We start from the raw sequence: 26,454 nt of genomic DNA on the forward strand, positions 1-26,454 counted from the left end.
GACACTCAGCCCCGCTCAGGGGACTTTCCAGTCCCTCTCCCACCAGATAGGGGATAAATTTTGTCTCCTCAAAGAAATCTAAAGCTTTTAAGCTCATCTGAGAATATTATAGAATATTATCCTGACATTTCACCCTGAAGTAGGGAGCAGTAAAAACCTTTTTGCTATTTAGGAGTTTTGGGGGTTCTAGAAATGTAAGATCCATATTTATTAGGGTAGTTTATAAAGAAAAAAAAGATACGATTTCAAATAAATATGAAAAGACAGTGGGGTGACAACATTAAAAAAAGGCACAGCAAAAGCTAGGCAAAACAGTCTGAGATCTGAGGTCAGGCTCAGGTGGCCAACGATGGTAAGAAAAGTCAGGTTGGTAGATAGCATTGAGAAAAGAGTTATTCTTGAATTATATGCCTACATTGATCTCCCCTCCAAAAATAAAAAGTCTTCTAAGGGGACTGGTTCTTATCATGCACTGGCAACTATAATACTTGTACTTAAAGGACTTTTAAAGTTGCCCCCAATCTCTAAGATCTCCTGGATAGCATGAGTTCATAATGCATCAGCAATTTAATTTTCCCCAAATGTACCATTTTTCCCACATCACTCCCATAGTACAAAATAGTTTGGGTTCAAACCACTTAGTTTCATTTCAATCCTTATGGCTGAATATACAATTGAAAAATGAAACTGAGTTAGTTGTTTCAGTTCCTCCGTAGAACAAAGTAGGGTATAAATATTAGCTGAAAATTAAATATTTAATAAAGCATGCCTTAAACCATTTTAAATATGGCCCTTGTACTAACCATGTTAAAAAGATAAAGTTAGTGTCTCCTTTTTGGTGAAATTTTCTCAGCACATATACTCATCTGTAAATAGTAGAATTTCAAAAAATAATACACCTATGATGTAAGAGTCTTAGAGATTATTCTGAGATGAAAAGACATGCCAAATGTTTCCCCAGAGTTAGTGGTAGTTTTCCATCTTGTACTTGCTTAACCTTACCCTTAGTGTTGTGAGGACAGAGTGAAAAAGGACGGCACATATCTAACCATAGTAAATGCTCAAGAGGTTACTTCCTACTGCTTATTTCAGTGCTTTAACTAAGTCAAATAAGTTTTATCTCTTTTATTGCTCCACCAAGTCCAATTCTAGTTAAAAACTGCTTCAAAGCTTATTGGGTAGAGACAACACTGAAATAAAATAACAAACATATCATGAAGACAGAAGGCATTAAGATTTCACCATTCAGGAAAACATTCTGGAGATGCTAATGAAAATGTCAATGTCTGAGTTCACCAAAATAATGTTCAGGTAGTGTTTACAAAGAAGGAATACATGTCTTTGGAATAATTTAGAAGAAAATGTCATTGAAAAAAGTTAGAAAGGAGAAATAAAGGTGAAGCAATAATGCAAATAAATGAAAAAAAAAACCAAAAGCTTATATAAGGCACTTTCATTGGTAAGAAATCCACTTTATAAATCATATCAAAACAATCATTAAGTAGATTTTTAGGGTTACTTTGCACCCAACATAATTTTGGAAGGTCTCCATCCTCAAGGAGCTCAAAATTTAGGTGATAAAATAACACTAACATATATAAAAGACATAAAAATTGTTAGGGATTATATAAAAAATGGTCTAAAATGTTGAAAGACTAATGTTAAAAGTAGTAAATGCAAGTAGATGTGCCTAAGAGAGCACACTTTTAATTTCAAGCAATTTTTATATGGAAATCAATGAGTAAGTTATGAAAAATGTACAACATTATGTCCCAACTTGCTCCTCCAGGAACCTCCAGTGAGATCAAGTACTTACACTAAGAAGGCAGAAACTGAGGTTCTAGCACTACCATGTATAATTTCATAAAAGTCTGAGACTCATTTTTCTCAGCTACAAATGTGAGGATACAAATGCCTATGACACTATCTTCTAAGAATTTAGATATGTAGAAGAACATTGTAAACTATAAACTGTCAGAGCACAAAGGATGGTGGTGGTGGGAGTCATTGATGTGGCTGTCATTCTTCATCATCATCATCATACTAGCAGCAGCAATTTTATACCATCTTGAATTTGTGGAGTATGGATAATTACTGGAATGCTGACTCTGCTAACATGGTGAATGAAATTCATCTTTTGTGAGAGGTTTTCTTCTTTAGCAGTTTATTGTGATATAATTGACATGAAATTAAATGCACATATTTGAAATGCACAATTTGTTAGGTCCTGGCATACGTATTCACCCATAGAACCATCACCGTGATGAATATAAGTAACATATCCGTCTCTGCCAAAAGCTTCTTAGGACTTCTTTGAAATCAGTTTCTCTCATCTTTTCTCTTCATCTCTCCCCAGGTAACCACTGACATGATTTCTTATTGGTTTCAATTTCGCATTTACTTCAATTTTATATAAATGCAATTATATTGTAAATACTCTTTCTGTCTGAATTCTGTCACTCAGAATAATTTTGATATTTATCCATGATGTCATGTATATCGGTAGTTCATTCATTTTTACTACTAAGTAATATTCTAGACTCTGGATATACCACAACTTACATTCTACTCACCTATTGATGAGTTGTTTTCAGTTTTTAGCTATTAAAAAAAGCAGCTATGAATGTTTGTGTGCAAGTCTTTGTGTGTACACATACTTTCTTTTCAAGAAACTAATAAATTGCTTTCCCAAGTGGTTGTACCGAATCACATTCCTTCTACATCCTTGCCAATACTTAGCAACAACAGCATAAAGGTCTAAAGGAGAAAACTGGAAGTGTACTGTTTCTTAAACTCCAAGTAATATAATATTACTGATAGGTTGACTATGATAAAGAGATATACTGTAAACTCTAAAGCAACCACTAAAATAACAATTAATGAAATATAAATAACCTGACAAAGTAGATCGAATGCAATTATAGAAAATATTCAATTGGTCAAAAAAAGGGCACAAAAAGGATAGTAAAAGGCAAAGAACATACCTAGGCATGATGTGGTTTTCATGTAGTTTTAATATGCATTTCCTAACAATTAATGACATTGAGCATATTTTCATGTGTCATTTGCTAACTGTTCTGTGTGCAGTTTGAAAATAATGTGTAGTTTGTTATTGAATGAAGCATTCTAAGTAGCATACCTACAAGGTATATACCTATTTGTGTCTTTATAAAATTATTTCTTATAGGCAGGATATGGCTGGGTCTTGCTTTTTTATTCAATCTGAAAATCTGTGCCTCTTAATTGGGGCATTTAGATGTTTTATATTTAATGTGATCATCAGGATATTTAACTTTTAGTCTACCATCTTGCTATTTGTTTTCTACTTTCCCCATCCAGTTTTTACCCCCTTTATTGGATTTACTGAATATTTTTATATTGAATTTTGCCTATTTTGTTGACTTATTAGTCGTGTTTTGTTTTCTAATTTTAGTAGTTGCTTTAGCATTATGGTATACATCTTTAAATTGTCATAGTCAATCTACAAATAATATTATAGCCCTTTCTGTATAATTTAAGAAACTTCCAATATTATACTTCCAGTTCTGTCCTCCAGACCTTTATGTGATCATTACCACACATTTTAACAACTACATATGATGTAAACCCAAAAATAAACTTTTATTTTTGTTTAAACAATAATTTTTAGAAGAAATCTAAATAATAACATAATAGTCTATTATACTTGCCAATGCAGTAACTATTTCCAGGGTTCTTCATTTATTTTCATGCCTTTACATAGATACATATCTTCAGATAGTATCACTTTTCTTCTTCTTAAAGGACTTCTTTTAACATTTATTTTAGTGTAGAAATCCTTTCATTTTTTTTTTAATGTCTAAAAGGGCCTATATTTTGTGTGTGGTTTTTTGAAAGCTATTTTCTTGCCTTTGTTTGTGAAGGACATTTTCTCTGGGTATAGAATTATAGTTTGAAAGTTATTTCTTTCAATAATTTAAAGATGTTCCTCCACTGCAATATTGCTTACATCATTTCTTACAAGAAGTCTGCTGTCATTATTTTTTTCTCTCTGTATATAATGTCATATTACAGTGTCAAATTACATTGTAATCTGGCTTCTTTCAAGATTTTCTCCTCACCAGCTCCAAGCAATTTTTCCTTCATTGGTTTTGATTATGATGTGCCTTGGTGTAATTTTGTTCCATGTTTATCGTGCTTGGGATTCATTAAGCTTCTTGGGTCTGTACGTTTCTAAGTTTGATCATATTTGGGGAAAAATGGCCATTATTTTCTCATATAATGTTTCTGTACTCTTCTCTCTCCTCTCCTTTAGGAAATCCAATTAGAAATTTATTAGGCTGATTAAAGTGGTCTTACTTTACATTTACATTTTTTTTCCTCTGTGCTTCTTTTAATATTTTTCTATTATTGCACTTTTAAATTCAATAATCTTTTCTTCTATAACCTAATCTTATGTCATTCCTATTCAACATACTTTTCATTTTATACATTGTAATTCTCATCTCTAGAAGTTTCCACTGGAGCTTTTTGTACTAACTCTTCCATGGCTCCCCTTGGGTGACTGTTTTAATGACTGATTCCAGTGAAGGAATGAAAATGTGGAAAGGACATTTATTGTGGCAATAAAATGGATATGGCAATAAAATGGATTGTGGCAATAATATGGATATGAGTCCTGTTTCTTTCATTTTGCTTGTTGGGATTGATTCTTTAACAAAAATCTGTTGGCTTTCCTGAGCCTTAGCTTTTCATTTGTAAAATAACGATAACAACAGCAGCAACAACAACAATAATCATGGTCATATTTCATACGTTAGTTGTGAAGTGTAATACATGTGACAGGAGTTGAGATACATCTAGTAAATGGCTAGGGCCTATACTTATGGTGATGTTTGCAGTGACTTGGGTTTTGTATTTTCATTTCCAGCCATTATTTCTTCAGCAAGTTGTTTAACTATCTAGAACTTCTTTTTCCCAGCCTTCAAATATTACCTTGCTTTAGATATTCTCTATCTAGAGTTAAATAACTATTCTATTGTCAAGCCCAGCCAAGATGGCAACACCAAGCAGAAATGTCCACTTCTTCCCCAACTTCCTAGGAGTGGCTATTCATAGCTGATAATATTAGCCTTAGTACCATCTCTACTCCCGTTGTAATGAAATTTTGGGGGGAATAAAAAGCACTTGTCTTTTATATTTACCTCAGAGTTTGTAGCATTTAGGAGAATGCCATACACATAAATTTATGTTTAAAAAATCATTCCTCCAAGGAATTTTGGAGCTGGTACTAGAAAAAAACATTGCCTAGAAAGCTGGATTTTACACTGTATGGGTTTGGGTCAGCAGAGATCTGCAGATTCCCAGTTTGGCCAGAAATAGTACTAGCATATTGATCTTGTTTTCTTGCTTTCAAAACAATTGGTCCACACCTGGGGTATATCCAAGAAGTAGGGAAATGAACCAAATAGAGATTATCTGGCATTGTAGTTTTGGGGTCTTGAAAATGCTGCTAGATCAGGATGGTTACAGTGCCCTGGACTAGATGTATTACACTTAGTTTACAGTGCCTTTAACTAGATGTATTACACTTCAATCCACAATTGAGTGGCCAGCAGGCCACCAGGACTCCCCACCACTCCCCTCCACATAAAAAACATACAATTGATAGTGGTAAGATATTCCAATCATTGGCAGAACAACAATCTATAACTTGCAAGCTTTGTTTTGTAAAGACAAATTTTGCTAATTGGTGAAAAACTCAAAGAGATTTCTGGCAGCAAACTATAAGTGCTAGGGTTGGAGGACAAATGCCTTACGACCAAGGCCATTATGTACTATGTGGAAGCTAACGATAAGAAGAGCTACTGAGCAGTGATCAGGGATCAGACCAGTATACAGAGGGGAGGGAACGGAGGAAAGGGGGAGAGCGGAAGGAGGGGACAAAGCAAAAGATGAGAGAGAGAAAGAGATGAATAGGCAGGGACAGAAAAACACGTACAGGTGACAAACTCTCAGAGAAAAATAAAAAGAGGAATAAAATAATATAATCATTTCTGCCCCCCTCCTTTAGACTTTTTGTTGTTTGGCTTTTCCTGGGTGCCTACAAGGGCTTTCTGTTTCCATATAGCAAAAAATTTCCCTCTCCTATTCCCTTTTCTAAGGACTAGCTTAAGGCCAGAGGGTTTTATTTCTTCTGACCAAGAGGGATTCTTACCGAACAGCCCCCATGGCCCCAAGGACTGCTGTTTGTAATCCAACTACTCCCTAAAGATTTGAGGGATTTTTTAAAAATTCTGCTGGTTCTCAATTTAAAGTAAAGTTCATAGCACTCTGAATCTCTGCCTATAGAATATCACAGGGCTATCTCTAAGGATGCATCCTAATCTGATATTTTATGGCTTTTTTGACTGTGAGTTAATTCTCTTTGGTGACCCTAAGTTCATAGTTTATAAAATTCAGTTCAGATCTCTTTCCACAACCCCTTCCTCTCCTTATTACAAAATCCCTAGGTTCTGGTGTGAAGCAGTGATAAAGTAAATGCTGTCCTACTGGCTCTGCTCTATGTGAATGGGTAAGGTTCAATCTCATTTAGTAAGTGATAGGCGGTATTGGTTATTATAGCTCTCTACTTCTAGGGTCAGTCACAGTGTAGACAATTCCTGGTCAAAGAAAAACTCTAATCTTATAAAGTGTGACTAAACTCCTCTTTGCTTTAGACAACTGTGGAGCCATCGTCTATGACAAATGACTTGCTGATGCTGGTACCACCACTGTAAGCTGGCTCAGAAAACTGAAGAAATGTCCCCCTCCCGTGCAGCCCAGGAAAGGATTGTGCTAGTAATCTAAGCAATAAATCAAATCCTTGATTATCTTCAGCCTGTCATTTTAGAATATTACTCTACTGTTCTATGAAGATATTTTTATTTAATTGTAGTAATAAATAATCTATGTCCTATAAAGCTTAGTTTATGCTTATTTCATACTCAGCCCTGGCTGAGCAGCACATGGCATGGTGAGGATCCGTGTGCCCGAGGCACTCAGTGTACCGCCACCTCTGGGTAGCTGGGAATTGAACATGGCTCACATATACTTCAAAAGGGCCAAGAAAATCATGCCTTTAACAATAGCTTTATGAGTTTATGGTGTTTTAGTGTCACACTGCCTGTCAAGGTGGGAATAATTTCGCCCATCGTGGTGAAACTGAGATCTAAAGAGGTTAGGGTTTTATTTTTTTATTTTTTATTTTTTATTTTTTTTTTGGAGGTCAAGAAAGATAAAAAAGATGGTCTCAAGGAAGTAGTGAAGAGAATGGTGGCTCCTAGAGATTGGTAAGGGTGGTGGGAAGGGGTAACGAAGAGATGTTGGTGAAAGGGTAATTCCGTTTAATAGAAGGAAGAAATTCTGATGTTCACTGGTACAATGGAGCAACTATAGTTGACAAAAGTTTATTATATTTCAGAATCGCTAGAAATTTTCAAATGCTCCCAACATAAAGCAATGATGAATGTTTTAGGTGAATCTTGTCCCAGTTACCCTGATTTGATCATTGTATGTTGTGTGCTTGTATCGAGATGTAACATGTAATCCATGAATATGTACAATTATTACGTATCAATGAAAAAAATTAAAATTAAAAAAAAAAGAAAGATGTTAGGCACAGAACAGTTCTGGAACTCAGGTTTACAATCTTGTAGATCAGGTAGCCTTTTAATGTAACATGGAATCGCTCCTTAAGTCAATACTTTTCATGGCACCTAAGTACAATGCTTTGCATATAATGGTTACTCAGGAGATGAAGGTGGTGAACTTCAGTAGGTGAAGTTAAATTGATAACCCACAAAACAAGTAGAGCTGGTGGTCCAGTTACACAAGTAGAGTGTGCAAACACCATTCTGTGCCTATTCAATACTACAATTAATGAGGGCACATTTGCACTCCTATCACAAGCACTGTGTTAACCATTGTTTTATTAACATAATTCTTTACTCTAATGTTAATATCAATTAAAAATAGATTAAGTAACACGTCCCTGCTATCACCTTTATGACATACCTCACCACTAGCAAGGGGTCAGCACAAAATTTTATTTTTATTTCAGAAGTTAGCAAAAATGAGGCAACGAGGAATCAACTAATAGAGTCCTCGGAAAACATAGTGTCAACATATACAGAAAATGTAGGTCTCCTAATTTTCAAATTTCTTATTCAAATGGACAGACTATCCAGCGATTTCTCTCTATAACTTACTGGAAAAGCCTTAGTTCTCTTCCTCCTGAGGTAATGGTTTTTAATTAGCATAAAACATTTCATCAATTGTAGCATACGAAAGCAAAATCAAATGACATAATTAATCATGAAACGATCAACTATACAACTTAGGATCAAAGAACAAAGATAAGGAGCACCTTAGGTTTATATAATGCATTATCATTTTCAAAGCACTTTGATATATGTTATCTTAATTAATCTTCAGGTGATATCCTAGAAAATAGACCTTTGCTTAGGACCCCTCCTAACCCAGATTTCTGCAAGGCCTGATTGGTCACGCCTCTGTTCTCTGCAAACATTCTCCAGATGCCCCACGCTAGAGTCACACAACATCCGTAGTGTTTTGAAGGTTAAAATCTCAGGCTTCCTATTTTAGCCTATGGTAAGAGAGATAAAATTTAAACTGAAATTAATTGGCATTAAAACCTCTGGAAGGCATCAAAGTGCCATTAATGGGGGACAATTAAGCTTTCAAACGGAATTTTAAACTTGGAAAATCATTTCAATTGCATTTTCATTTTACTGGCTTTGTGATTGCTTGCCTTGTTGAGGACAACAGCACTTTTTCAAGTGAAGAGTTTGGATGAAGGAAAAATCACACTCTCTAATTTCTACTTGTATCTTCTTTGTAGCTTCACAACAGGGGGCTGCTCTGTAGTGCCTGCTCTCTACTATAACCCAGCTGAGCTTCGATTTTTTCATTTAGTAAGATGAGGGAGTTGGAAAAAACAATCTTTTGGATCCTTTTCTCAATCTCAGTTCTCTGATTCTTATTTTAGCAGTACTTTTTATTTTTATAACACGCTTTTCATCGGTCCTCTCTTGGCCTCACTGTTCAGATTGAACTTTTTTGACATGAAAGCATTACTGTCACATTCGCTGTAAAGTCCTGAAGCTCAGTGCAAAGGAAATGATGGTATTAATGCTAATAATGATAATACAACTATTTTTAATACTTATTAAGGGCCATGAGATTTATATACACTATCTTAAAAAATGTAACAGTTCTGTGAAGTGTGTATTGTTATCTCAGTTTTTCATGTTATAATAAAAAAGCTAATGCTTACAAGTTACAGTCATACTATTAATAAAATATCCTATTTTCAGAATGTCAGGATACATCTCTACAACTCAGTTCACAGGGAAGAACTGTCAGGGTAGGGGGAAGCATGGATGAGTTCATTTCTGACATACACGCATTTTTCAAAATCCTCACATAAATTCACAAAAAACCCATTCTTTCTGCAAAAGAGAACCCATTATAAAGGAAAGATAACTTTGCAATTCGCCTGCCATTTTCACGATAAAATGAAAACATGCATAGGTAGCTTCAGAATAATATTTCTGAAACTGTTGATATAGAACATCTATAATAAGAATAAAATCTCAGAGTTCAGGAAGCTGGTGACAAAGAATTAATGTTAAAAGATTGGCATTTATTTTTGATATTCTTGAAGGAGACAGAAAAATAATTGTGAGTGTAACTTCATTCAAAGCTCAGTAAATATTTTGTCAGTAAAGTGGAAAATATTTTGAAAAAGTATGTACCATATATATTTTCATGCATGGCAGAGTATAATGGATTTAAATTTAAATTTCTTTTTTTAAATAATTTTGTTTGAAAAATACATATATTGTTATTGCCAGTACAGATGGTACCTCTTTATCAAAAGGAAAACAGAAGCACACAGCATAGAAAATTATATGAAAACTGCCAATGAATAGAGATAATTCATATTGTAATGGTTCATTCCAGTGTACACTTCTGTGTACTTGTCCCATGAATTATGATGCTTTCTGGCCAGTCTGGTGGGAAAAAGCACTATTCCTGACTTGGATGACCGCTGGGCACTGTCAGATCTAGTCCCACTTTGGGTGGTCTTGCGTAGTGTTCTCACATGCATGCACTTATTATTGCTCGGTACACTTCTCAAGGGAGACTCTCTGCAGGGTTGAAATACTATGATAAATATTTCTACTTAATTTCACAGATTCCAACAGCCAACCTATGGATCAAATATCTCTAGAAGCTATATTCTGTCTGATATGCCCTGTGTTGGCTCTTATACTGTTTTGCTTTTGCTTATCAATTAAGTTCAGATTTCCAGACTTTCAAGAGTAACAGGGACCAGAGATATCCTTCCACATGAAAAATCAAAAAGTACATAAAATATATCAAACAACTAGTTTCAATATAAAGGAGATCTGTCAATAAAGAACACTGATCCCTGAAAGAGAAAAAACAAAATGAGCCCCATAATTACTACAGCTTACTGCCTTGAGGGCGTTTCCTGAGTATTGTGCAAGGAAGGGGAACCCAGGCAGAGTGCATTAGACCCTCAGAGTTGAAGAGATAGAGATGAAAGTCTGACAAGAGAAAGGCAGCTAGGAGTCACAGGGGATTATAGCAAAAAGAAGAGAGCTGAACAGAGGAAGACATCAATAACCTGCAGAGGGTTCCTCATGCAAAATCACTTGAGTAATGATAAGTGCATGCTATCCAAAGCTAGGTTAAAGCCATCCAAATATTTAGTTGTCATAGTGCCCAATACTCACCCAAGGCCCAAAATCCACTGGGCAGATTAGAAAACCTCATAATTCATGAATGAGTAGGAAGAGTACACTGGAGAGTCTTGCCTCTATAGTGGGGAATAATTACCCTGAAATTGAGCACTATTTCATTCCTATTTAACAAATTTTCAAAGCAAGATCCAAAGAACTTGTAACATGTCCAGAATGAAGCTTAAGAATATTTACAGGATATGAAAATATCCATCAACCAACAAAGTAATATTTGCAATGTCTTGAATTCAATTTAAAATTATGAGGCATATAAAATAGCAGAAAAATATGATGTGTGATAAAGAGAAAATCTATCAATCAAAACTGACCAAGAATGGACACAGATGGTAGAATTCGGAGGCAAGGACATCCAAACAGTTACTATAAGTAGTGGAGTACTAAGTGTGTTTTGTGATCCGAGAGACCAAATTAGACACCCCTTTAATCAAGCAGGATAAGCCCTAAGGCTAAGGAAACAAAAGTTACCTACAGGTCAAGGGTTCAGGGCTTAGCTGGCATGGAAACTTCTGAAATTCCGAAAGCTACAAGAAAAATCACACTCTTGCTAAACTACCTAACAAAAGAAGCTATCAGGCAAATTGTCAGACTCTTCCTAACCTGGATTTACAACCCAGACCACTACAACTCTGAGTGGACAGAAGAAGGGCCTTACAAATATTGTTTCCTGATAAGCAAATGTAGACCTCAAGCTTATAGAGATTGAGCACAAACTGTTTTTGTGTTTTATAGTTTACCTTCTGACATAAAGGGTTAAATTCCACCTCACTTTAATGCTAAAACCCTGCATCAAAGTGAACATAGGGTGTATGTTACATATATGTTTACCCATTACACATGGACTTGACCCCCCTCATAAATTTGTACAGCTTTCCCCTCAAAGCTGCTGATTATGTATGACTTCCTTGTGTGATACAGACCTTGGGAGGTATAATAACCAATCTTTCCTTGCCCTCTTTATTAACTTAAAGTCTTAAAGTGTTATTGACTTAACAATTTTTTGACTTTATGGGGGCACAAAAGTCACAGGCATGCAATAGAAACCCTAACCCCATTATAGGTTCTAAGGAGCTCCTCCATTTACAATGGGGTTATAGCCCTATTAGCCTACCTTAATGTCAAAAAATCATTAAATCAAATCATCATTAAGTTGGTGATCATTTGTATTGGAAAGATGTGCTTGACCTGGAACTCCCATAGATTTGTGGTAGATATATAAAGTGGTACAACCACTTGGGAAACATATCTTAAATATTAAACATGTTCCTAACATATGATTTGGTTATTACACTTCTAGGTATTTATTCAAGAAAAATAAAAATACACGTCCATACAAATACCTATACACAAATGTTAGTTTTAATATGAATCACTCATTTAACATATAGGTCACTTTGTTTTTAATAACACAAAACTGGAAATAAACCAAAATATCCATCAAGAGGTGAACACATTAAAAAACTGTGATATATTAGTATAATGGAATGCTATCCAGCAATAAAATGAAATAAACTACTGATAAATCCTATGACTTGGATGGAGCTCAAAATAATTACACTGAGTGAATGGAACCTACAAAAGAAGAGTACCGACTACATGGCTCTATTTATATAAAATTTTAGAAAATGAAAAATTTTGCAAGTATTCTATAGCATGGGAAATCACATCAGTGATTGCCTTGGCACAAGGAAAGTCAGGAGGAATGACTCTCAGTGGGGATGTAAAGAACCTGTTGCAGAATTGATGGATGTTTTCCTTATCTGTGGGGATGATTTCATAGAGGTCAAAACTTAACAAACTGTAAACTTTAAGTTCGTACATTTTATGTTATGATAATTATACATCAATGAAGCTATTTTTAAACTTTCTAATTTCCAACATCTGCTGAGAAACTGGAAGCTCTAGCTGCATTGTATCTTCATAATTGCACGGCAAGGGAAACCGTTTCTTTTCTGAGACCCAGTTGTTCTCCAGTTTGCCATGGTCTCCATCCCTTCCCTTGGTTGCTCTTATCCTGATTTATTTATTTATTTGACCCCAGTAGAAATTTATATTTGTGACTGCCACTTGACTTCTTGTCTTTTGTTAACAAATGAAGGAATATTAGTCACTCCATCAGTTGTAAGGGAGACATCATCCAAATTCCTTAACTCATTCTATAGTACGCTGCTGTTCAGTTCCAACTGATTTTCCAACCCTATTTTTTAAAACTGTTTATATCAGCCCATACATGTAAGAAACTCTATGTACACACTATTGCTCCCATTCCCTAAAGTAAGGAGGATGTTCTGGATTTGCTTACTTAACACATTAATGAGATTGATGTTTAAACCATTTGCAAAGAGAGGACTAAAGAAAAACGACTGCCTTAAAATTCACTTAGGGTGGCCACCAATACATGAGTGGATCAAGCAAATGTGGTATATGTATACCATGGAGTTCTACTCAGCCACAAAAGCAATGGTGAACTAGCACTTCTTGTATTATCCTGGATGGAGCTAGTGCCCATTCTACTAAATGAAGTACCACAAGAATGCAAAAACAAGCACCACATGTACTCACTGTCAAATTGGTACTAATTGATCAACACTTATGTGCACATATGGTAGTAACATTCATTGGGTGTCGGGCAGATGGGAGAGGGGAGGAGGGGATGGGTATATTCAGCCTGGGCAACAGAGTGAGACTCTGTCTCAAAAAAATAAATAAAAAATAAAAGTAAAAATAAATAAATAAATAAATTCACTTAGGTTTTTCATTTCCACAAATGGTAGTTGAAAGTCATTTTATTTTGTTTTTCTAAGGATGAGTGGTAGAAAGAAAAAAACCTTGAGAAAAAATGATTTCTTGCTGTTTGGTGCAAGACACAAGAGTTTTAAAAATAAATGCCTTCATGGAAAACGAGAGTTTGTAAAAGTTATCATCAACCACTTCATCGGTATAGGCTAGTGCAGGTGTGGCTCTACCCCAAATGATGGACCAGGTGATACTCAAAGTCTTTCTGTTGTCATTAGTTGTAAATCTTCAGATGTCATGACATTAGTGAATCAAACCTATAAATTTCTAGCTATGTTGGGTTATCCCAAGTTATAGATCATGTTATGAAACAGTTTTATACCTCCCACAAAGTCCCCCCAATTGAGTCACCTTATATTGGTTTGAAATACTACTCTTATTCACTTGTTTACAAAGATGAAGAAAAAATAATAAGCAGTATGAGATTATTGAGTTTATAACATTAGTTTCACTCTTTTGGCAATTTCTGCATAAGAAATTATTAAAATATGAGATAATTATTGCTTGTTTATTTTTTACAAGTATATTCTTAAATATTTTATTATTCTTAAATTTATTCTTAAATATTTTAAATTTATTCTTAAATATTTTAAGATTTATAATAGTTTCACATTATATACTCACAAATAAAACTTCTCATCCCATACTGGATTCAAGTTTCCAAAAATGGTTTTAGTCCTTCTTTTGTTCTTTCCAACTTGAACTGTAACATATGGGTCACTAGACCCTGTTTTGTCTTTTGCCTGTAAGCCTTGTGCAGAAACCACTGAAATAAACCAAAATGAACATTTTAATATAATGATAATGAAGGAAATGCTTTCTATCATTCAGTTCCCTGGATTTGCAGATATATCCCCATTGCTTTCATTCTCATGACTGGTAGGACTTTAAAACATAAATACACTGAGAATTAAAATCTTCCTATGGCCGGGCGCGGTGGCTCACGCCTGTAATCCTAGCACTCTGGGAGGCCGAGGTGGGCGGATCGTTTGAGCTCAGGAGTTCGAGACCAGCCTGAGCAAGAGCGAGACCCCATCTCTACTAAAAATAGAAAGAAATTATATGGACAGCTAAAAATATATATATAGAAAAAATTAGCCGGGCATGGTGGTGCATGCCTGTAGTCCCAGCTACTCGGGAGGCTGAGACAGGAGGATCGCTTGAGCTCAGGAGTTTGAGGTTGCTGTGAGCTAGGCTAACGCCACGGCACTCACTCTAGCCTGGGCAACAGAGTGAGACTCTGTCTCAAAAAAAAAAAAAAAAAAAAAATCTTCCTTTAACCAATATTTGCTTTTGCCTCTAATGAACCATATATATATATATATATATATATATATATATATATACACACAAACAAGTACATTTATATACACACACATACATTAGTAGCTATACACTCATATACATGTTACTATACACACAGATAGAGAAAGGAGAAGGAATACATACAATATACAAAAAGTTAACCAACATAATTCAAAGGTCTGAGATCCAAACTGATTTATTTATTTACAAGTTTGCTGTCAGTATTTATCAACTCTACTCATTTAGAAAAAGCATCTTTATTTACCTTGCAAATACAAAATGAGCAAGATAAGAGGCTTGGTAAATGTTAACATGATACATAATCACTTGCTGTTAACATCACAAGCAACTTCAGAAGTTCCAATTACTATACATCATTAAACTCAAATTTCCTTGGCTCAAGGATCAAAGGGATAGGGGGTATTTTTTTTTTTTTTTTTTTTTTTTTTTTTTTCTTTTTTTTTTTTTTTTTTTTTTTATTTTACAGAATCAAAGAGTCTAACAGTATATCTTGTTAGATACAGTATGTCCTCATAATGTATACATTATTTCTTGTACAATGATATGAAATAATATGGGAAATATTCATGATAAATTATTAAGTGAACAGTGCAAGTTAAAAACAATAGTTTCATATTTTTTTCCCCCACCCCCCCTTTCCCGAGTCAGTAGGGATAGGGGGTATTGAATGAGGAATAAATAAAATATCTTTCTCATTTTATAAAACTGACGGAAGAGATTAATAGCTACTCTTGTAATTTATCAGTGTCAAGCAGCAACAAACTAATCTCTTATAAATTGCAGGGTATTGGTGAATATATTAAAAATCAAAAATCTTTTTCCTGTGAAGAGCTTTTGATTAAAACAAGACGTGGACTGAAATTACTTCACTTATCTAGCGTATATTTTGGATATTTGCAGTACCACCTGGACCTAGCAATATTAATAAGACAGAGAAAAATTCTATTAATTTTACCTATACTTATTATTGGCAGTGATTTCTCAGACATATCAAAATTTCCATGTGGAATAAAAATTTTAAAGAAGACTTATTTTTACCTGTAATGGTTATTTTTGCTGACCACTTAGATGTCCCATCCAGTACACTCTGTTTGGCTGCCTTTGTGTATTGCACAAAATCTTCTTTAGAAATCTGAAACATTTCCTGAATTACTTCAAATACCTCTGGCCTATTTTTCTCCCTGATCTTCATTCTTTCTTTCATGGCTGTAATAATGGTCTGAGTCTTGTCTTCAGCACCATGTTTAGAACTCTTTTCTGCTGCTCCTATAATGGAAAATTCAATGGTGATGTGAATGTACATGAGGTTACTTTTTGATGGCTAAAAAAGAAAGAGAAGGAGGATTATGAGAATGAATGAATGCTTACATTCTGCAGAGTCAGGGTTACCTTTTGGGAAAATATCAGGAGAATAAGTCACTGTGGTAAGATTCAGAACAACTCGCACTTTTTGTGTATTATTGGCAAGTACATTGACCTCCATGATTCCCAGTTTTCTCATTTATATTACTGAACTAAAGCCAAATTTGGTTTGAATTTCCAAGAAAAATTCAAATACAACAAGAAGAATACACACAATCAAATCTGTTGTATACCACACACATTTACTCATTGGGATCCAAAACAAAATTGATTGGATATAAATGGCAAATGTCACTTAGAAATCAAGAATTCAAACGCTTGTGTCTATCCAATGGGCCTCATTATTTTTGTTGATGAAATTTGTCATAATTAAAAGTTTTGAATTTTTCCCATAAAATAAATTTCACTGCTATTTGTTAAACATTAAGATACAGGGTAAGATTTTACTTGGAATAAAAATGACTCAACTGTTTAAAACATATTTGGAAGCCTCTGGAATAGATAACCTATAAAGTAACTTATGACTACAGACTTAAACTTTATTTTTCTCATATTTCTTTAGTTTTGAAAAGACTGCATTCTCACTCTAACTCACTCAAAACGCTTTTTGATTTCTAGGTTATTGCTTTTCAAGTTTGGCCTCAATATTCTGGGTATTTTTGTTTGTAACACAAATCTTTCTGTCAGTGAAGGATTTCCAAAATCCCGTTTTTGGGTCCCTAACCTCAAGGTACTGGCCAGATATTCTCGTTGCATGGCCTTCTGTGTGGACCAATAGCACACAGGTTAATAGTAGACCTGGATTTCAATGTTCACAATTCCTTAGTGAGCTTGAAAAAGCAAAAGCCCATGTACCAGCGTCTGCAGGAACTGCCACTGCTAAAATCGAGTCATTTTTAGCACAGAAGCAACTGAGACATTTGAAAAGAATCAAAAGACTTGTGTTCCTAGCTAGTAATTGCTCCAATTTTCATCTATATGACTGTAAGTATTACCTAATTTCTACTCTACTTTTTCTGAAATATCATATTTCTGAAACAGCAATACTAATATCTCATAAAATATTTGGAGATTAAATGTGATAATTTATCTGCACAATTTCTACCATAAAGGATAACCTCGATAATGTTCTTTGAATCTAATTCTGTGAATGTTTGATTCCAATTTGAGTACAGAAGCTAAGACAAAAGAGGAAAGTTCAACTATTAACTTTCCTTATGATAAATTCACATGTAATTTGATAGCAGTAATTCTGTATAAATATTCATTTACTTGAAAGTATAACATTTTTTTCTTAAAGTGGAAAATATGTATTCATAATAATGAGGGTGTGAAAAGAGGAGGCTAAAAGAGGTGAATACTCTAATGATAGAAAGTAGATTACCTTTTTTTTTTTTAACCTTTGAGGAAATAAACCACACTTTTAAAAAGAAATACAAAAGTAAATTAATTCCATTTAAGGTAATTTAAAAGGACATTGTAAATGCCCTATTCATCTGTTCAAACATGTCCTAGAAGAGCTACTCATTTGTAAACTGTGTGCCCTTAAGCAAATAAATGGGTGTGTAATTTATCAATAATGGCTTCACTACAAGGTGCATAATTCTTACACAGTAAATTAGCTTAGGCTGGACTAAATAGTTGCAACTATTCAATAGGCATATTTTACTTCAAGTATTGACTACTCATTAAATGGAAAGGACAGTGGTGGCTCGGAGGTGTTACTTATAACATTCTACATGCCTCAAAAGTTTGGCTTGTGATAGCCATGCACAGGATATCCAAAAGGTTACAAGCGTCATAAAAATACTGACTCTTTCCCAAATTTCCAAATAGCTATTATTATTGTTGCTATCGGTGCCCCCAAAGGCTCTAAGAAGGACTGCTAAAGACTTATAGAATTAAATACATTTTGAATAATTTTCCTAAATTCAGGAAGAGTCCCACGAACCACTACCCACACAATACGAAGCTAGAACATTAAGAGAGTTTTCATCCAAAGGAATTAAATCTCTATCCTTAATGACTGTGTCTTGAATCCCTTAAAAAATAATTAGGAAAGCTTGACAATTAGATTTGAAATTTCCTATGTTCTGGATACTGGAATAGAGTATCTATTCTAATATGTACAGCCAACAGACATACCCATAAAGTAAAATTGTCAATTTGGGGAGAACAAGTTGACAGAGACTTATGTTTAAGCCTTTTATCTATTATTTCTAAAAAAATATGTAGCCTTTAAATTTTTTTCTTTTGCATTTTTGATCTGAAGAAAATTATTCAACTTAGATTGTTTAGCACAGAAATACAGAAACTAATTCATAAGTAATTTTTGTCAGCGATGTACAAGTACTTTCTAATGCCCTATTGTTTATCTAATCCATATCACTTATCTAACCAAACTATTTCTTAAATAGTTGTAATTTGTCAGGAATTTCCAGCCCTTTGGGTTTATTATTTTCCTTCAGCCTTATTCTGTTCATATCAAAGTCATAAGAGATAACTTTAAATTTGTATTTATATGAGAATTATATGAGTCCTCCTTCAACATGTGTGGTAGAAGGTCTAGTAGCTTCATGGAAATACAGTATTTGCCAGTCAAAGATCAACAACAGATGAGATCAAAAGAGATAACGTACAGGGAAAGCACTTTATAAAATATAATGCATTTTCCAAATGAAATGCCTCACTGTTACTTTTAAAAATACTAAATTGACAGAACAGGCAATACAATTATGGACAACAAAATGGCAAAAGAATTCAACCTTACAGAGCCAACTTTATTTCAGACAGGGCAAACTAGTTCCCTTCTACATAATTTAATAGGATAATCAGCTAACCAGAACCCTTCATTTTTCTTTAATTTTTATTTATTACCCAAAACATCTAAATTTTATGTGGAATACATAGTTTTACTACTTTTACAAGGCAATTTACAATTTCAGTGTTTTTCCCAAAGAATTATCTATTTATGTAAAAACTCCTATATTCTCTCTTGTTCTCAGTTCTTTCAGTTTCCTATTTTTCTTAATAACCATTCCAAAACATTTCTATTCTCTTCAAGTCACCTACCTCACCCCTATTATCCTCCATGCTCAGCATATGATCTTATCTCCTTTTTAACAGAAAATAGTGGACTTTTAAACTCAACAGTCACATTTTCTCTCCTTTCCCTCAGAAAAAAAAAAACCCTTATTTGTAGTATTAGCAGGTTTCTATGATGTAAATATTCTTAACATGGATGATTCCAAGCAACTATCTCACAAAATTATTGACTTTTTAACAATCACCAGTAACATGGCTACCTGCATATATGTCTATTCCTCATGCTAGCTCATAAGGCCAACCTCTATTAAATGTGTATCCAGGTATCTAGCACACTGCTTGGAAAATAGGAAAATGGCATATATTTGATAAATAGAGAAATATTTCTTGGGGGAAACCTAAGATAAAATAATTGCCATAGATGAATATTTAGTTTGGTTTCAGGTTTAATTTAATATGTTATGAACTCCTTGAAAACTACTACCCTAGGGCCACAATTCTGGAATAAACAAGAATAAATTCAATGTAAAATGACAAATAGGCTGGGGCATACATCTTATGAAAACATAAAATACACCTGACCCTTGGCTTCATTTGGAATTCTCAGAAAATAAAGGCTGTATGTATGCCCATAATTAGAAAACAGAATTTGGTTTTGTTCACCAAGGGCAGAAATTTTTGAAAAAGTTAAAAACAAAAGCAGAATTTGGTTGACCTATATACCATGTGCATTTCATAGTTCAGCATAAACAAGAGTATAACTCCAACTATAAATGGAAGAAAAATACTAAGAACATCACTTTTAAACAAAGCAAAAGTGCATAGTAGTTAAAGATGCTTTGGGTTTAGAAGGAGACAATCTTGAGTGTGAATCCTGATCTGCTACTTACTAACTGGTATGGTATGAATGTTTGTGCCCCAGTGAAATTCATATACTAAAACCTAATTCCCAATGTGATAATATTAAAAGGCGTGGCCTTAGGGAAGTTGTTAGGTCATGAGGTCATGCCCTCAAGAATGAAATTAGTGCCCTTATAAAATAGGCCACGGGCACTCATTCACCCCTTCTACTCCTGGAGGACACAGAAGGAAGTTCAGTAGTCTACAACTTGGAAGAAGGCCCTCACCAGAACCAGACCACGCTGGAACCCTGACCTTGGGCTTCTCATTTCAGAACTGTGAGAAATAAATTTATGTTTTTTACAAGCTACGCAATTTACGGTAATTTGTTACACAGCCTAAGTAGACTAAGACACTAACCATTCGATCTGGGGCTAGTTACTATCTCTCTAAGCTGTATTTTCCTCATCTGAAAAACAAAAGGGAATAACAGTGCCTCCCTTAACAGGGCTGTGTGAGGAGTAAATGCATAATGCGTACAGCTTTAGTAATAATAATTGAGTAAGTATAGTGATTTCAGAATGTCAAAATGGTGAAGATATTGGCACTTATCAAAGAATTTCACATCAGTAGAACATTTAGAGCTTTGAGCTTCACCATCACTTGACCTGTGAAACAACACCTTGAAAACTCTCCCATGGACAGTGCCATGCCCAGGGTCAGACACATCCTAACTGCTCTATAATTATTTAGTAGATTGGGCCAATGAAGTGTTTAAAGATAAAAGAAATTAGAGCTCAAAGAAACTAGAGAAAAATAATTTATTTATTTATTTCTGACATCTATAATCCCTCACCTGCATTTGAGGATGAAGGAGGACCCAGAGGAGGTAGGTGGTTAACATCCATGGAGAGCATGCAGGGGTCTGATGCTGAGGCATTTGAATATTCCCTTTTCTCTCTAAGAGTCTCTCCATGTGCATAAATGGGTCTTTATTGCTTTCCTTTCCCTTCCCTGTAAACTCATGTAGGTGGGCCTGCTTTGGGTGTCTCTCTATTTTTCTTTCCCATCAAATCATGTAGGTGGGCATGTAGTTGGCATTTTTTATCCTTTTCCTTTAGTTGCTTTATAGCCAAGATAATCTCAACCCTTCCTCTTTTAACACGCCTTCAATCTTTTCAAGGAACAGACCTACCACTCCTCCAGTCTTCAAGCCAGCCAGCCTCCTTTGTCTTTTAAAATCAAAGCCACACACTCTACATTTCTTGCAAACAACAAAACACTGATGTTTAACAGGATAATCGGAGGAGTACCGATCTAATGTAGCATCATCTCCCACTCCTATGGGTGCAGGCATGTAGGCGGCTCTATTGTTGACAGTGGGAGAGTGTGGGCAGGTAGCTCCCTTCCAAGGAACCACCACCTTCCATAAGGTGACTTCACTGTCAGAGAACCTGGCTCCAAAAACAAATAACACCTCCCCAACTTTTCCTGCTCCTCTGCCTATATCATTTCTACTCCACCATATTCAATCATCGCACTATTGGTAAATGCAAACTTTTAGAATAAATGTGAAAACATCTGCATTAACAAATACAAAATCAGGAATGTACTCTCATAATAGTATGTTACTACATTTTATCAGCATTTTCTAGAGATTTCCCAGTCATCAGAGAGTCAAAAACTATATCGTTTAAAGGAACAAATTAATTATAATAAAATGTGCTTAATATTCAAAATATTTTTACTAAGCAAGGAAAAAAGAAGCAAGCCAGGGAGAGATGGTAGGAGGAAGATATTTTTGTTTTTATCACATTTAGTCACATAGATTTCTTTATATTCTTTTCAAAAAATAAGCAAAAGAAAACACAAAAATTTTAAACACAAATTTAAAACACATTTCTGTTTTTTCTTAAAGAGCCTCTGACATCTGAGAACTTAGGTGACACAACACGTTTACAGTGTTGTTTGAAGCTTGCCTGGTGCTCACAGTTAGGCCATGCTGTCCTGTCAGGCATAAGCAATCTTGCAGAGCATCAACCTCAGACAAGGTCACTCTGAGACAGTGTCGGAGTAAGACGAGGAAGGCCACTTCATTATTTTGTCTAAGCACAGACAAAAACAAAGAACTGTGCAAACCACAAAATGCCAAATATTCCGTCAGAGACTAATATGAGTGATCATTATTTCTTTAGGAAGGATAGTGGTATCCTTTTAGCCTCAGGGCACACATTCCGAGACCCTCAGTGGATTCCTGAAACCACAAACAGTACCGAATTCCCTGTACGCTGGGTTATTTTTCGATCTGATAACCAAGATGGCCAGTAAGTGACTAATGGGATGGAGTTGGATGGCATGAGTTTTCATCATGCTACTAAGTATAGTGTGCAACTTAAAACTTCTGAATTGTTTATTTCTGGAATTTTCTATTTAATATTTTTGGGCTGCAGTTGACCATGGATAACAGAAATTTCAGAAAGCAAAACCACAGACAATGGGGGACTACTGTAAAGATATGGCTTCAGTCTCACCTGTCTTCCTACTGGATAAGGTTTTTAAAGGTTCAAAATCATAGAATCACTCTCCCTTCCAGTCAATACCTTATCCAGAGTAAACGGTATCACAGTCTCGCTGAGGTGCCCGGCAGTTCAGCCTGGTGTGTGTTCTTCCTCACAGTGATGGGTAACAAAAGAAAATTTTTAAACTACAAGGAACATATCTGTAGTTTAAAAATTGATAAGTAGTATTAATTCTTTTCATGTATGAAGAAAATGAAGCCCAGGGAGGTTTTAAAAAATTCTAGTATCAGCAGGATTGGAAGTCAGATCTTTTTTAAGAAGCTCAAGACTATGAAAAAAACATATACATCAATTTTCATTGCATACATTATATAGGATACCTCTATGGCATTATGTAAGGCATACTCATCCTCTTGGTCCTCAGCTAACCACAACACCTGAAAATGCTTCATCATTAGTCTATTCCTTTGGGTTAAAGAACTGACTATTGCATCAAGGTAATTTAACTGTTGGCTCCATTTTACCTAAATTGATTTGTGAGATCATTTCTCTTTGAGTATCATTGAAAAGTCAATGTGATAATATGTTGAGAGAGCGGGTGGTAGTACAGAGGGTTTATTGGTAGGTTGGCTATAGGTGGTAGGTCTTGAGGAGTCATGATGATAAGAAATCTGAGAAATGAAGTCTAAGCAGCATAGAAAGAAGGTCTAAAGTCAGGGGTAATGATAAAGTGGGAAAGCACTGAAAATAAAATTCAACAACTTTTAATTTTTTCCCCTAGGACTGACTTTGCATATTTCTTTATAAGTTAGGAAAGAATACTGGACTAACAGTTCAGAGACCTGGATTCTAACCCTGCCTAAGCTAGTTCCTTGATTCTTTTTGGTAAGAAGACAAATCTTCCAAACTTAGTAAAAGCAGTATATTGAGTTCCCCAATCCACTAATCTTGAAGCTCCTGTAAGAGTATATGCTTATACGAAAGATGATATTTAAACCATTAAAGGCTATTTCTAATTGTATTTCTCATCTTTTTGTCTATTGTTTAAACATTTATTAAGTAGCTCCTGTGCTTAAATGTGTGTTAAGTTCTGCAGAAATAAAAACTCTTCTAGATATTGGCCTAGGCAAAGAATTTATAAGGACCCCAATGGCAATCACAGAAACAACACATGTACTCACTGAAACTCACTGGAGCTAACTGATCAGTGCTCATAAGCACATATGGAAGTAAAACTCAAAGGAAATCAAACATGTGGGAGGGAGCAGAGGGGATAGGTGAAATCATATCTAATGGGTATAATGTACACTATCCGAGTGAGGAGCACGCTTATAGTTGACTCAAGCTGTAAAAAAGCAATCCATGTAACCAAAATATTTGTACCCCTGTAATATTCTGGAAAAAAAAAAAAGTATACTTTCTACTCTTCAGCAATGGATAAACAGAATCCTACTTCTAAGCTTTCTGAGTACTCACTACTTAAACATATTTTGTATAATTGCTGTTAAGAGAATGTCAAAAATTTCCAAGATATGTGCTCACATCTGCTCATCTCTTTTATGTTTTAGAAAATAATGTTGAGTCCAGGAAAAATACTACTTACTTTCTTTCTAGCCCAGAACAAAGCTCCTAACCACAGTAGATACTCAACATATACAAATATCTGTCTTAAAATGTCTGATTGCAAAATGTGGCAACAGGACAACAAAGAAAAGGGAATCAATATCTAATCTGCAAACAGGAGTATGCTAGCCAGATGTTATTGGTGTTATAAATTTGCAACTGCCTATAGTAGGACACATAAACTTAACATAACATCAGTGGGAAACACATGGAACTAAAGAACACATTGCACAAGATGCTGTTTTGCTGAACTTTTGCAAAATACTTTCTGCCTGCAAGTACTTGAGATTTCTAGTTAGAAATTAAAATTTGGCAGGATGATTATTCAGTGGGACTCTGGAATTCTTTCTTTGGAGATGTTTAAGGAAAATACCATGATTATTTGTATAATTTTTCAATTTCTGTAGTTGTCTCTTTTCTACACTGAAAAGAAAATCAAGGAAAATGTTTTACATACAATCTCTCTTTACATATGTCTCACTCTGCACACAATCCTCATCCCAGCCAACACACTTTTTGTTTTGTTTTGTTTTGATTTTTCCTAGTTAACTGTCATTGTAGTGCTGTGGCAAGTTCCTTATAGGTTATATTAACACCATTCAGGGGCATGACCTGCTCCTCCATTTTTTATAATTCAGTTCTTCCTCTACCAAATGCTTTTTCCAAAAAAGAATGAAATGTCTCTTCAAATGTCAGGACACAAATTAGCTAATTAAAGAAAAAGCAGGTGGACTGTGGCTACTGCTATTGACTTGGAACTGAAGGAGAAGGATAAATCTGTGTTCTTTTCTTAAAGATTATTCTCCCTGTTTCCCTTTGGTCTTCTCTGTTCCTGTCCACTACCCTGTGGCTGTTAGTCTTCGGCCAGGAAGGCTATAAAATGAAGGAATGACCATCAAGTAAAATCAGCTAGAAAGGAATTTAGATGAGGCTGTTTGGGGGCTTGACTGGACATTTTCATGCATCTCTGAAACCTGGAAGGAAGCACTGTAGCAGTGAGGGAGGTTTTACAATCACCTGGTCTAATTCCACTTGACTGAAAGTGTGCAAGTTACCAACCCAAGACTGCATGGGAATGAAATGCCAAACTCAAATCAATTGGAAGTAACTTTGCATACTCTCTCTTTTGCATGGGTCACTGGTCAGACCACAAATAAAAAATTTCTTTTCTCTTCTTTTTGTATATGTGTTGATAGACTACAATGATTCATAAAAGTATTAGCAAAATAATAAGGGTTCTAGAAACACACAGAAAACTAGATAATTACTTTTAGGTGTTTAAAAACTGTCATATGCAATGGAAGTTAATTTATTAAATATTTTCTCCAGAGATAAGATACAGATAGAAATTATGAGGAGATAGACTTTGGCTTAAAGTTTAATTTATGAGCTAGAATTTTCTAATAATGAGTTAACTTCCAAGGTGTTGAATTTTCACTGGAGTGTTCAAATAGAGATTGAATGATCATTAAAAAAAAAAAAAACAAGAAAAAAAAAAACCCAGAAATCATAGAATCTTCTTATATTTACAGGGGGTTGGATTAGCTACACCTTCCAACTCTAATCTTTTAATTTTTTATTCTTTCCTTTTCTTCATTGTTGTTATACCTGACAGTAACTCATACATGGTGTCACCATTACAAATTTCTTGTTTAAAACAATGAATAAGAGAAATTTCTTAAGGAAATGTCAGTGATTCTATAGGGAGAATTTCAAATTTTATTGATTGGTATTGTGGAAAGTTGTGAAGTTAAAAACATACTTATAGAACCGCTTTCTGATCAATGTGAGAGTGTTGATTTTAGGAAAAAGTAAAGAGGGATTGGTAAAGAAAATATCCCTCCCTGAGGCATACAAACTCACCTTCAGTGTTCGGCAATATTTTTTATTCTTCTGATTTATGTGTGCATTTTAATGAATAAACTCAATGAAAACTTTGGATTGCATAATTAATTTAACCCATATCAAATAGTACATGCTATTTTAATAAATGGAAATGTAAAAATTTTTCTAAAGTTTAATGAGTGGGTGGCATCTCTCTTCTTTGAAAGACTAAAAGAATTAAATCATTTCTTAGGTATGAGCGAAATCATTTATTTCTCTAAAGAATTCAA

General features: G+C 34.6%; 1 protein-coding gene across 2 annotated transcripts in view; it reads right to left on the reverse strand.

The window, feature by feature from the left end:
- The window catches only part of UNC13C (unc-13 homolog C), a 562,886-nt gene that overhangs the window by 293,355 nt on the left and 243,077 nt on the right, over positions 1-26,454 (reverse strand). For both annotated transcript variants that reach the window (XM_069459636.1, XM_069459628.1), the window contains 2 exons: positions 15,990-16,217; positions 14,250-14,391 (listed from right to left, as the gene is read on the reverse strand). In XM_069459636.1, coding sequence (XP_069315737.1) covers positions 14,250-14,391; positions 15,990-16,217 — 370 coding nt within the window. The remainder of the gene's footprint in view (positions 1-14,249; positions 14,392-15,989; positions 16,218-26,454) is intronic.

The sequence above is a fragment of the Eulemur rufifrons genome, chromosome 2 (assembly GCF_041146395.1).
Source record: "Eulemur rufifrons isolate Redbay chromosome 2, OSU_ERuf_1, whole genome shotgun sequence".
NCBI classification, from domain to species: domain Eukaryota; kingdom Metazoa; phylum Chordata; class Mammalia; order Primates; family Lemuridae; genus Eulemur; species Eulemur rufifrons.